Source organism: Nyctereutes procyonoides, unplaced genomic scaffold (assembly GCF_905146905.1).
Source record: "Nyctereutes procyonoides isolate TBG_1078 unplaced genomic scaffold, NYPRO_anot_genome, whole genome shotgun sequence".
NCBI lineage: Eukaryota > Metazoa > Chordata > Mammalia > Carnivora > Canidae > Nyctereutes > Nyctereutes procyonoides.
Window position 1 is genome coordinate 16,957,650 of NW_026575033.1, and position 14,232 is coordinate 16,971,881.

The 14,232-nt window shown below is 31.8% G+C and overlaps 1 protein-coding gene across 4 annotated transcripts in view; it reads right to left on the minus strand.

Annotated features, from left to right (window-relative positions):
- Positions 1 to 1,040: 1,040 nt before the first annotated feature.
- The window catches only part of POSTN (periostin), a 42,022-nt gene continuing 28,830 nt past the window's right edge, over positions 1,041 to 14,232 (minus strand). The window contains exons 17-23 of one of the 4 annotated variants that reach the window (XM_055317297.1): positions 13,044 to 13,124; positions 9,540 to 9,629; positions 8,746 to 8,835; positions 7,939 to 8,016; positions 7,474 to 7,557; positions 2,854 to 2,895; positions 1,041 to 1,797 (exon numbers count right to left, since the gene is read on the minus strand). In XM_055317297.1, coding sequence (XP_055173272.1) covers positions 1,760 to 1,797; positions 2,854 to 2,895; positions 7,474 to 7,557; positions 7,939 to 8,016; positions 8,746 to 8,835; positions 9,540 to 9,629; positions 13,044 to 13,124 — 503 coding nt within the window. In that variant the 3' untranslated portion in view covers positions 1,041 to 1,759. The remainder of the gene's footprint in view (positions 1,798 to 2,853; positions 2,896 to 7,473; positions 7,558 to 7,938; positions 8,017 to 8,745; positions 8,836 to 9,539; positions 9,630 to 13,043; positions 13,125 to 14,232) is intronic. The other 3 variants (XM_055317299.1, XM_055317300.1, XM_055317301.1) reach the window with 3 other exon arrangements.

Sequence of the window (14,232 nt, forward strand, 5' to 3'; positions counted from 1 at the left end):
TGCTTCCTGGTAGGGGTTTTATTTTTTATTTTTAAAGATTTTACCTATTTATTCATGAGAGACACAGAGAGAGGCAGAGACACAGGCAGAGAGACAGAGAGAGAGAGAGAGAGAGAGAGAGAGAGAGAGAAAGGCAGAGGGAGAAGCAGGCTCCAGGCAGGCAGCCCCACGCGGAACTCAATCCCGGGTCTCCAGGATCCTGCCCCGGGCTGAAGGTGGCGCTAAACCGCTGAGCCACCAGGGCTGCCCCTGGTAGGGGTATTAAATGCTATACGTAAACCTCACCACTATCCCAGACTAGAAAGCATTCTGGAAAACCAAGGCTACTGAGCACTTCTGCAGTAAGAGTCACTGCCAGAATTTTATATTTTACTTCCTCATCCGAATTGCATCTCCAAGAACCAATGCTTTCACCTACTCAAAAATTTTCCAGATTCCTTAGTGGTACTTTAGTATTGGACCTCTGATCCAAGCTGAACATCTGTGATCAAGACTGGTATCTCTAGTCTGTCTTTCCTCAGTTTTACAAGCTTGCTATAATATTACTACACCATCACTACTCAGTTTCTCATCAGTATGGATTCTGTTCCCCAGTTGCTTTTATTTCAATTAGACCAAGTGAAGATAGTACTTGTTGAGATCTGAGTAGATCAACTGATCTCTTTATTGTTTTCTGCAAATATTTTTCTTCCCCTCTTTTGACATGCAGTGGACTCTTAAATTACTTCAGTTTTAGTTAACTTAGGAGCATCTCTGTGCCTTTTCCTATATCTAAAAAAAATCTAGGAAAAATTGATTGATACTTGTGTTTGTGTGGTACTGTTTATTTTCTACTACAGCTTACGGTGCATTGTGAATTATTGGTGATTTGTCTCTTTACCCTTTGAGAACAGTATCTGTCTGATTCATGTTTTGGATCTTCACAACCTACCATGGTTCTAGGGTTATATTAACTACTCAGTTGATGCTTAAATGATTGCTTTATTGTGTAATGATTCTTTATATAACATAATAGTTTTAAAAATTCAAGAAACAATAAATTCATTCAATTTCCTTTAATGAATATTTGTTATAAAAAGAAAGAGGTATAAAGTCCTGTTCCCAAGTCCAAATCACTTACTAATTTAAACCTTGAGTTTTCTGAACTACCCAATTTGAAGTAATCTGTTTATAACTGAAAAAAAAAAGTTTTATTGAAATGTTTGAGAAAAAAATATGTATTGCAAAAAGCATATGACAAAGATTTCAAGAGTATAAAATTAGTTGTAGAAGTAACATAATTTACTGGTAAACCCACATTGTATTAGAAATGTGTAAAAGTTTTGTTTTTCTTTTTAATACTGAGCACCCATTTTTATAAATTAGCTTCCCAAGGGGAAGTAACTGCTTGCATACATTTTATCTATTTCTTAGATTCAAGATTCAATCTTCTTAATTGAATGTGAGGTTTAAGTTATAAGAAATCCTTTGACAAGAATTTTCTTTGATGGATTTCAAAGTTAGCTAGAATTTTTAATGTCAGGATGTAAAAACCTGTATATATGGTGTTCTATTTCCTTCAGTTCCTATCCCACAGGAGACTAACCCTATAATTTCATTCAGAGAAAAAAAAGATGAAATTTGTATTCAGAAGTGTTCAATGATTGCTTTTTTGTGCTGGTGGTTCATTTCCTGAAGTCAATGTGGCTCTCATAATTATCCTTTAAGATCAGGTTATTGATTAGAGTTGTATAAACTTTGTTGTCTGGTTGCTGGATTTTCACTGAGAACGACCTTCTCTTGATCTTCTTCTAGATCCTGTTAGGAAGAAGGGAGAATGCATAGATTGTAAATGTGATGGAACTTTAGAATTTAACAATGTGATATTTTGTGTATGACTATATCCATAAAGACCATCATTTCTTATTGTAATACACATTATGTTTTCTTAGTTATATCCTCTGTTTATGAGGATAAATTCAAGGTTATCTTTTGATCAAAAGTATATGAAAATAATAAAGTTTGAGAATTTTAGTTCTTTCAGAAATTTGGATGGATTAGGATGTGTAGAAGAAATCCCTGACAGAACCTTCAGTTAGAAATCATTTGTGCAATTGATTTTTAATTTCAAGTGTCTACATTGGATTGGCTTAAAATCAGATGTACCTGTAGTGCATTTATAAGCCTTGCAATTTCTTTTGACCATTAATATGTAATTATTTTAGAAGTTCCAAACTTGTAACTTACTCTAAGTTCCACATGGAAAATCTTTGATTATTTAATGTATCAAAATGCAAGGTAACTTAAGTGAAAGATTAGAAAATGCACATAAATATAATTATGAAGAAAATTATAGTGCATGGGTGATATATACATGTGTATAATCTACACATTATATCAAAATTTTGTACAAAGTTATATTAATAACTTTCTATATGTGTAAAAATTTTAATTTACTTGTGTTTCAAGTAAATTTACTTTTGTTTCAAGTAAACTGTAGCCTGATCTCAAATAATAACATTTTTAGAGAGTTCAGTTTCACTAGCAACCGACTGTTGCTTGGCTCTTATTCAAGGATTTCTTTTTAACTTAACTCTACTTGAGTCTACCTCGGTGGTTCCAAAAATCTAGCAGTTTAGATGAGTATAATTGCCTTTCCTTTAACATTCACTATCCTTAGATTTTACTAATAGTGCAGAGCATGAATAATTTATTTTCTGGTTTTTGTCATCAAAATACTTTGCCTCAAATTTGCTAACTTTTCTCCCTAAAAGACAATAAAGTCCAATAAAATATATTAAAACTCTATCCTTTGACTTTTCTTAACATAACAAAACATGTGTGCCATATGCACATTACTATCAATATATTTACCTTGAACTCTTTTGTTTGCTTGTATCTTCTTCACAGGTGTGTCTAGAATTAAATAGTTGTAGTGAGAAATACTTTGAAATTATTTCTAACATCAGAAAAGAGACCGTAAGTAAAGAAAAGTATGAAGTCTTAAAATAAGCATTGCTTAAACATGTAGATTTTCTTTTGGAATAGTGGAACTTTTTCATTGGCCACACACAGACGTTTGTTTTCTACATATCAAAATGAATGCTCACTATTTGCAAAACATTGTTTCATTATTGTATTTGGGGTCCCACAGAGTAAGTGACTTACATGACTTTTTCACTTTTTTAATAAAAAGCATTGCTTTATGATGAAGGGATGTTTAACATTATATAAAGCTTAGCAGAAGTATCTTCTCAGAGATATCCAGTCATTTCTCCAGTCACTCCTATTTGTGATGTATCAGACTTCTGCCTCTGTAAAATTCTCCTTGTAAATTAATTCATGATTAAATTAGAATATGAGGACAATAGCATTGGCCTAATAATTCTAGAAATATAATATTAAACGATTCAGGAAATGTGTGCCAACATACTGCCGAATTTGACTTTAATCCTACAAGACCATTTATAAAATTAGTTAAAAATAATAAAATAAAAATAATAAAAGTTTTCTTATTTAAGAATTTCAAGTGTTTCAGAGCTATGCAGTTTTTTGTTGTTATAGTTGCAAAATATTTCCAATTTTTTTGTTTTTCTTTAACTCATCAGTTAACCTAATTCACATTTTCACTCTGCTAATGGATACTTAAGATCAAAGAATAAATGTGGTTCCTACAGTGACTTCATTTTTCTGCTTATCTTTAAAAAATATTTTTCTCCAAATTTTGACTTTTTGCATTTATATATTATCTATAGTCAATCAGGTAAAGATTTTTCTATTATATATATTTTTTCAATTCTCTGAAATTCCATTAAAAAGTAAAGCAAGAAACTACCACCAACAGTAATGTTGGCTGCATGTCACCAAGAAACATTTTTAAAATGTTTGAATAAGTTTGTTTCTATGTGGCACATTCCAACATGCTCTTTTTCTCCACAAAATATACGATTTATAACCATTTATAATATCATATTAATAGTAGAATACAGAACCATAGAAAACCTCATTAAATTAGATAGTAGGGGAAAGTTTACTTGAGATAGGAAAGCCTGAATTATGGAATATGCTCCAATTGATATATTTTTATTAATTTCAGGTTTATTTGGTAACAAAATAATGGCTTATAGAATATAGTAAAGAAAAGATGGCTCTAAATTTTAATCAGTGACTAAGATCTTTTCTTTTTTTAAAGATTTCATTTATTTATTCATGAGAGACACAGAAAGAGAGGCAGAGACACAGGCAGAGGGTTCAGAAGCAGGCTCCCTGCAGGGAGCCCGATGTGGGACTTGATACCCGGACCCTAGGATAACGACCTGAGCCAAAGGCAGGTGCTCAACCACTGAGCCACCCAGGCGTCCCAGACTATTGTTTATAATAGCCTTATTAAACTCCAAATGGCAGTTATTGTATAATTTAAAACAAGGTAGAAGTATTTGAGACATTACATTTCAAAAGAAGCACTTACACTCAGATTTTCTTTCATACACTCGGCAACATCCAATTAAGTAATTTGTTAATTTATTACTATTTTGCTATGATAATACTAAAATAAGAAGTATAAACTATAGCAAAAAAACATCTTTAGAAGAAAGCATGAATAAAGTGCAGAAAATCAGATTTGTCTCCAATGGCTCTCTGCTATCTCAAAATGAATGAGTCATATCATGTTGAGAGAAACAAATGGTTGGAAGATAAACCAATCATATGAATGCCCCTCCCTACCACATTTCGTGAAACATGCAAAATGCTTCAGCCCAATTATTTATGACTTGCATGTTTATATGGCTATGGCTCTCAGAAATAAGTTAGGTGTAAAATATTACTATCATAAGTTTATATTATATGTTTATTATGTAAATATAATTGGTCGTGATACTTACTGGGAGCTTGTATTTGCAGAGTATTATTCCAAGTACTTTTCATACATTAACTCATTAAGATGTAGGTAAGTAACATTACTTTCCTCATTTTCAGATGAGGAAACCAAGTAGAAGAATTAACTTACTTATAGTTTGAATTAGAGCCCAAATCAAAAGCCAGACCTACAAGCTGATCCCTATTCCCTACACAGGCTTTACATGTTATATTGGCAGATTTGTCAAAACCATCTAAAATGACTTCTTTTTTTGTTCCTTTCTCTATAGGTTGATATTCTCCCTTAATACTTTAGTAGGTTCAGTAAATATAGCTTTACCTAAGATAAATGTGAAATTCTGTACATTTCATGAGAATATTTTCGAGTTAAGGGCTCCGAAGTACTTCAGCAATAAATCACAATATTGGTACCAAGAGGACCACTTAGCCATGCTACCAGTCATGACTAAAATAATTGAGGAATACACTCAACTTATCAAAATGTACTATATGTACCACTATGAGCAGTGTAGATTGAAAACTCCAAGTTTTGAGATAAAGACTATAGTTTTCACTGAGGGGGGCACTCGACGGGATGAGCACTGGGTGTTATTCTGTATGTTGGTAAATTGAACACCAATAAAACATAAATTTATTTAAAAAAAAATAAAAATAAAAATAAAAAGCAAAAACAGAAATAAAAAAAATAAAGTCCTTGTCTAGTAGATCCATCATTAAAAAAAAAAAGACTATAGTTTGGATAGAGATCAATAATTTGTATTCTGAAAGAACAAAGGCCAGTCTTGCAGGATATAATCTTTATTCATAGCAGCTTCTTTGTAAATAGGAGTCTCAGGATCTAGACACTTATAACTCAGTGATGACCCTTTGATTTTAAGGGCTAGAAAAAAACCCTACCATGCCCAATTAGTGTCCAGATACAACTAACTATACTTCTTATATTGTCTTTATTATGTGCAGAAAACCTTAGAAATGTTTTGATAAAGAACTTATGATGTGGCATTTAATGCTTTATAGGTGTGTAAAGAAACCAAATGTTGGGAACTAAAAGAATCAACCCTCTGGGATAAAAGAAACAGGAGTTAAAGAAAGATTTCATTAGCTAAAATTTGAATATCATATTCTTTAGCAGATATGTTTTCTTTTGCCTAAAGTTATTGTTATGTACTTAGTTCATTGTTTGTAGTCAATTTGTAAAGTGGCACTTATTAAAGGAGAGGAAAACATACTTACCTGAAGTTTAAGCCTAAATAAAGTAAAGTGATGTATATATTGGTGCAGCTACTAATTGATTCATTCTCTAAAAAGCACTGCCATTCTACAAAGCTGCCTACTATGGTAAGAACTTAAAAAAAAAAAAAGAATTCAATTTAATCTTCATAATGTCTTCACCTCTTCCCTCCAATCCTTGTTTTCCTAGCAATTAAACATTTGTGAATAGATGAGTGAATTCTGTATTAGATCATACAGAAAACCTCCAATTTTTGATGGCTTTGGCTGTGTCACACACTCCCTGCAGTCTGAAAGGAAATCATGTATTTTTCAGACACATATTTTCCTATAGAGGGGAAATTCAATCATCGGTTCAATAAAAATTATTTATTACCAAACAGTCTCAATACTATATAAAGAGATTTTTACCTATGTTAAAGAATAAAGAAACAATTACCTATAATATGCATGGTTCCAAGAGAATTTACATCATCTTGAACATAGGGATACAATTTAAGCAGAAAAGCCATCTTGGATGCTATTTTGGATAAATACTGAAATGCAGTTGTGCTTCTCACTTCATAGTATATTTCAGGAAACATATTTGATTTTTCTGAATAATTTAAAACTTGTTTCTTTAATTTGTCATCTAAATACTTTTGTTGTCGTAAAATGAACTAGATGTTCAATTTTGAAATGCCAATTACCCAAATTATGTTTTATTAGCATTTACTATTTGAATAATTATAATTTATAGTTTGTGTAAGATTTTGAATTCTTTTTTTTCTTTTTTGCTTTTAAAAGTAGTTCATTTTAATGCCATAGACAGAGAACATTCTGTACTTTAAAGATTAATTTCATATGCAAAATAATTTACATATCTAGGTATAGATTATCACTCAAACTGTTAGAAGAAACAGATATCCATTCTCAAGAATGTAGTTTGGAAAAGAAAATTACTAAATGCACTGTTTTTTTTACTAGATCTATGCACTTAAAAAAATCCATACACATGCCTTTTATTATTGTTCTGGGGGCAGTGAATACATTTTTTTAATATAAAATATATGTCAATTTGGGCTTCTTTAAAAAACTAACAATTTGAAAAGTATTCCCTTGCCAGATACTTGAAATATCCTTACAGTTATCTGTATCAAAGAAAAAAAATATTCATTGCTCCCCAAGTTTTATACCATGGAACTTTTTAAAGACTTTAAGCTAGTAATCATTTCTTTGTTATTATTACTTAAACTATTATCAAGTCAATCAATCTCTTAAGACAACACATCATGTTGTCTTTTTCAATCTTATTAAAAGAAAAACCTGAATGCTTAGTCTTTAAAAAGTTGAAGAACTCTGTCTTCAGGACCTGTTAAGCGGGTTAGTTATTTCCCTTTTACTAACCTCCCTGAAGAAGTCTTTTAATTTCTTCATCTTCAAATAAATGACCATCACCACCTTCAATGAATTTGGTGACCTTGGTGACCTCTGAGAGGATACATATTTATAGCAGAAATTGGTTTATGTAATAAAAACACAGGGCACTTGATGCGATGTATAATGGCATCTGGCTAACAATGAATTCCAGACCAACACTTGATTCTTTCTCCAGTTGTAGTGCGGTTTTTGATAAGCCAACATTTTATAAAGCTGTTGAACAATATATAACAAATATATAACAAAACAATCAATTTGACTGTCATTTGAGTTTAATTCTCTATCTTTGGACATTTTTCATGTGTTGGCATGGAATTCGAACAAAGGAATGACATAGAGTAGAAAGTATATAAAAGGCCTCAACAATTATTTTAGACTTTGAAACAGATAGCTTAGGTATAGTCACATTCTTATTTTTCTAGACATGCTGACCTTCTTGCAACAATTTCTTCAGAGTTTCTTCTGTTTCTCCACCACCAGTAGAAATTCTAGTATATTTTATTTCAGGACCTGAAAGAAAGACAATTAAAAAAAAAAAAGTTCTAAAAGAGCGGTAGGCAAACTTCTCTATAGGGCCAGATAGTAAGTATTTTTAGACTTTATAGGCCATATGACTCATGTTGCAGGTATTCAAATAGTCACTGCAGGATGAAAATAGTTATATACATTAAATGAAGGGATGGTTATACTGGGTTCCAGTAGAACTTTACATAAGTAGGTGGTACAAGCCATAGTTGCTGACTGCTCATTTAAACAAAGACTTGCAAAATAGCTGATTTAAGAATTTTAGGCTAATTCATTAGTGGGAGACTGACACAGAGATTCACTAAAATTATGGATCCATTGCCTTACACAATGTTGCCTATATGCATGTAGAGATGTAGTGTAGGCCTTAAGCAAAATAGAAAATCAAAGGAGGGAATGGTTTTTCTTCTAGGATTTATTAACTCATTAATAAATAGCAAAGTGAAAATATTATATAGCATGTATGAATCTGCATAATGAAAATGCATGCTTATAGATTTATCCACAAATTTCAATTCAGAGAAAAACATAGATTACATATTTAAAATAATATGTAATCTACGTTTCTGACAAAAAGAAATAACTTCAGTAACCACCATGAAAATGACTTAGTCCATTTCTCTAATGATTCTTATAGAGAGAGATATTTTAAGATTTACTATGGTTTTACCTTTATAATTTAGGCAGAGTTCCATGTTCGGAATCAAAGATTACCTGTAATAATGCGTTCTTCCCTTGTCTCTTTTTCAGTTATTTCCACAGGCACTCCATCAATGATTTTAGTGTATTTTTTAATAATTGGCTCTAAAAGTAGGGGAAGAAAAACACAGCTGATGTATCCCTTATGGTATCTAAACTGCCATTTTAATGATTAAATATGTTTCTTGAAGCAATACCATTTAGAATTCAATCATAATCATTTTGAGGACATATCTCGAGCAGATTCAACAAACATCTAAAAAGTAGTGTTACGTCCTGAATCCTGGGTGAGGGAGAGAGCGCTGGCAAGCTAATTCTCCACGTCATATTTGTTTTCTGACTGTGGAATGAGTATTTACTGAGAATCCAGGGAATTATACATAATTAGAGTGGGAGCCTTATCATAAATCTCATCAATGACTTAATAGTAATGTTAACATAATGGCCATTTTTTCTACTAAGTCCAATAGATTTCTTTGTATTGATATTATTGTTATCATTACATTTCATATTCATCACTGGCATCTACACAGTAATGACGATTTTATTGGACCTGGTGACTTAATGGGTAAATTAATTTCAAGTAGTTAAATTACTTTAACTCATTAAAGGTAAAGTGTACTTTATTTGCTTGGAAGAGATTTAAAAAAAAAACCACTTAATGGGAAGAACCTATAAATGAAGTGAATATTCCTATAATTTATACAAAAGTCAAGAGAAAACATCAAATATTCAATATATTTAACCAACACTATTTCAAAATAATCACAGTGGCCCTAACTAGGCTTTAAGAAATACACATAACGTACCTCCATGGATCACTTCAGTTACTGTTTCACCTTCTTTAACCAGTCTGAACTCAGGTTCACCTTCAATTTTGACCTTTGTTATTGTGGGTCCTGAGTCATTGTTTTAGGAGACAAATTATCACATTAAAGCGGTTCTTTAACTTTAGCAGAACAGGAAATTTATTTCAACATTTGATGTTATTCAAACAAGTGGTCTCAGCCTTTATGAAATCAGTTTTAATAATTTCCCATTGTCTTCAAATTAGGCAGTATTTATGAGAACAAATGGCTCAATCCACTGGTATGCTGTTAAAATTACCTTCATCTGTTTTAGCAGTTAGCATTTCCATCCATTTGTTTGTAGTTATAAAGTAGGATCACACAAGGTATTATATACTTTGTGCATCATACAATATGTACAAATTTGAGTTGCTCTAATGATAGCTAGTGTAGATCTTACTTTACTATAGTGGGGTCATCGATTACTCTTTCCCTATTAAATTAAATTAAAATTTTAATTAGTATTGTACACTTTATCCAATGGAGGTAAGACTGAACATTTAAAATTTTCAACTTTATGTCTATATTTAAGGCACTGAATTTCAGGTTTCATGTGAAAATAAATTTGAGTACTTACCTTATATATGAAAATGATGCAAGAATTTGCTAATTAATAATTAAATGGTCCTTCAAATACAAAAGTTAAACAGTGTTGCATTTGGCTTCCAAAATGATTTTGCTCCCAGAGAAAATCATTTTGAATGTTAGAAAGCTGATTACTACATTAGTTAACTGAGACTATTTCACAGAGAAGAAGAGTAAGGTTCAGTACATTTAACTCATACTGTAACACCCTTCAACAGTTGAATATCACCATATTTGCTTTATCTTTGAGAGGATTTATTTGCTTGTCCAGAAATTGTCAAGGTACACCATTACCCAGAATTAGTCTAGAACAATCTAAAATAGTGAAAACAATTGTTCTTTCAAATAAGGAACACTTCATACCATACTATGGTATCAAGGGATCTTGAGTATCAAATGTAAGGCCAGGTTTTTAAGGTTTAGAAATTTCAAAAGAACATATACTTAAGGAGTTTAAGAACAGGAAATGAGTTAATAAAATATCCAAGTCGACATTTCATTAGGAAAGCTTAAACTGAAATTTCAGAAACACCGTCTTACATTACACTCTATGTAGGCAGGGATTTTTATCAAATCTTTTTTTAATATTTGATAAAATATGAGTACCTAGTAGAGTGCCCATTACAATAATAAGATGCTCATCAAATATTTGTTGAAATGAATTTCAGTTGTTTATGCTTAATTCTATAATTTGGTTAAGTACATTTTGTAAGAAAATTATTTTTTTTAAGATTTTATTTATTTATTCATGAGAGGGATCTCTGGGTGGCTCAGCGGTTTAGGGCCTGCCTTTGGCCCAAGGCCCGATCCTGGAGACCCGGGATCAAGTCCCACGTCCAGCTCTCGGCATGGAGCCTGCTTCTCCCTCCTCCTGTGTCTCTGCCTCTCTCTCTCTCTCTCTCTCTCTCTCTCTCTCATAAATAAATAAATAAATAAATAAATAAATAAATAAATAAATATTTTTTAAAAAGTCTATTTATTCATGAGAGATACACAGAGACATAGGCAGAGGGAGAAGCAGGTTTCCTGCAGGGAGCCGGATGTGGGACTCAATCCCGGTACCCTGGGATTAACGCCCTGAGCCTAAGACAGATACTCAACCACTGAGCCACCCAGGCGCCCCTATAAGAGACATCTTAAAATTGTGTTTTGGAGCCTATTACATTTAGTAAGAATTCAAGAAACATTAAAGAACCTGCAAAAAAAGAAAAAATAAAGAACCTGCAAAAGTTAAATGAGAATGAAATGCAAATAGCAATCTTAGAGCTGAACAATTGTAAATGGCTGCCAAGGTAATCATTTTGTTTCCTTCAGTATGTTACACAGAAGTAAAACTTCTGAATTTTTGAACTGAAGAGTTTTTAATGCATAGGTGACCTGACTCCATTTTTCATCCTTTTTCCTTTATAGGAAGAACCCAGATAGAGTTGATGCTTCACTGTGTTCCTAATTGAAGAAAGATTAATATAGTAGATTCCCACAGACAAAGATTGGGAAGATAAATGAAGACGCTTGGAAGGAAAGATAGGAATCTTTGAAAATAAGAACAGCACATGTGAATCATTTTGATTACAGAAGCTATCTATGATTATACAAAATTTTAGGGAATCTAATTTTAAAAACAGCACAAGAATGTTAAAGACAAATGTATTACCAAGGACAATTTGATCATTTTTCATTAAAATGATCAAGAAACATTTTGTTAACAAGAAAATTCTATGATTTAATTTCTTAAGACACCAAGTTCTCATCAAAATGTAAAAGCAATGAAATGACCATAAGCAGAGTATTTTTTTTTTTAGATAAGCACAAATTTCAAAGTCTACATCAATTTTAGGTCTTAAGAAGAAATAAAAATATAGATAACTAATTAGCTAGGAAATAAACTATTGCATACATGTTTCCAATATCTAAATGGAAATCTAGGTTTGCCTTTAAAGGAATAGACAAAAATATTCAAGAAATTGCCATCTCAGTTGATAGAATGAGAAGAAATATCAAAATCAAAGATAATTAATATAAGAATTTTTTGAGATTCAACTGAAAACATGAATTTTTCACCCTTTTTTTTTTGGAAGACTGTTTCTATCCTTCTTACAAAATAAAGAAGAAAACTTGGTCTTTTCTTTGTGGTGTGTCACCACATTAAAATGCTTAGACATAAAAAAAATCATTCTTAAGGTCTGACCCTTGGTAATAATTAAAATACATGAAATGAAGATACCATCAAAGATGTTGGAGTTGGCCAACATAGACAGTAAGGGTAGAAGTTCAGGACTGCAATTAAGAATCTTAAGGTTTGACTCACTGCACCAGCTACTTATTCCCTCTTCTGTTTCTGGTAGTCTAACTTAAAAATATATCATATGTGGTTGTAATTTTTAAAGCCTTCATCAATGTATAGCTTCAACGCTCTTTTGAGAATACAAAGCCTGTATTTTTTGAAGAGCTTCTTATAACAAGACATCCATGTGGGGAGATTGGAGATGAAGCTACAAAAAAATACTCTGGTGTAGTCTAACTTCAGTAAAAAAATAAAATAAAATAAAAAATTAAATTAATTCAAATTTTTAAAAAAGCTCAGGATTTATTTGTTTGTTCGTTTACTTATTGATTCATCTGGGTACTAGTGTTAAAGCAATGGCCAATTAGGTTCAAATGAAATCAAGTACAAGCAAATGTACTGAAAGTATTAGGAATGCACATCTACTCTGCTAAATAATTTGCATTCCGCATTCTACAATTACATGAGCATGCCATTGATATAGAAATATTTAGCATGTTAGTTTAAAAAAGAATGTAGATACATTCATAGAAATCAGTCTATTATTTGGATTTTTTTCCACAATAAAAGGAACCATGTATAACATTGATTTTTACCTTCAGTTTTGATAATAGGCTGAAGACTGCCTTCAATCACTTTAATTTTTGGTTCCACAACTTTGGTTATAATTTTAGTTGCTGAAAGTATAGAAAGTGGAACATAAATGATGTTTACATTAAAAACAACCTGAACAAAACTGTCTTTTTTTTTTAATCTTTGTTGAGTACTAAGGTATAGGTTGTGGTAATATGTTCAGGCAGTCAGATACAGGAAATATTCATGTTACATTTTTCTATTATCTTCTCACGTCCAGATGGTGTACTCCGAAGTCCAGTGACTTGGATTTGTTCCAGTGAAATATATACACACTAAGTGAGGAATTCTATCTAGAACTCTGTGATTTTGAACTGCACCACTAAAGCTCTTTACCTTCTTTTGTACTTCTTGAAAATATTGGCTGCATAGCAACAGAAGACAAATAAACATGATTAATTTCATGCAATTCATAATATCTTAAATTGCATTGATGGATTCTTTCTCAGAAGAAAAAATGAAAGACAAAGACAAAATATTTTTCATGCATCTGATAACAGTGATACAGAAAGGAAAATATGAAAAATAGTTCAGAATAATTAAAAATAAAAATAAATTTCAGCCGGCCATATATGAGCTCTATGCAACAAATATGATATGAGCAATATTTAAGTTATTGGCTAAAATGTCTTTCTTTAATTTTCAGCTTTATTATCATGATCATTTATTTTTAGATTTTATTTATTTACTTGAGAGAGAGTGAGTGAGAGAGTGAGAGAGAGAAAGAACACAAGCAGGGGGAGGGGCAGGAAGGAGAGGAGGAAGCAGACTGAAACTGAACAGGGAGCCTGATGAGGGAGGGACTCGATCTGAGGACCCTGGGATCACGACCTGAGCCAAAGGCAGACGCTTAACTCACTAAGCCACCCAGGCGCCCTGTCATCACAATCTTTTTTTTAAATGAAGGTATGTATTAAAGTGTGTGTCATTCACCTAACTAAGACAATAATATGCAAAATTTATTTAAAATAGCAAACTATTTGTTTGGCTTTTGGTTGTACAGATTAACTGGAAAAGTGCTTCTGGAGCCATGGAACCAGAGCTACTGCTTTTTGTCATTTCTAATTAGAAGCCTTAAAAGATAGCTCCATTAGACAGTGGGGCTGCACTATATAAAGTTAACTGGGCAATCAGAGCAGATTGTGTTGACAC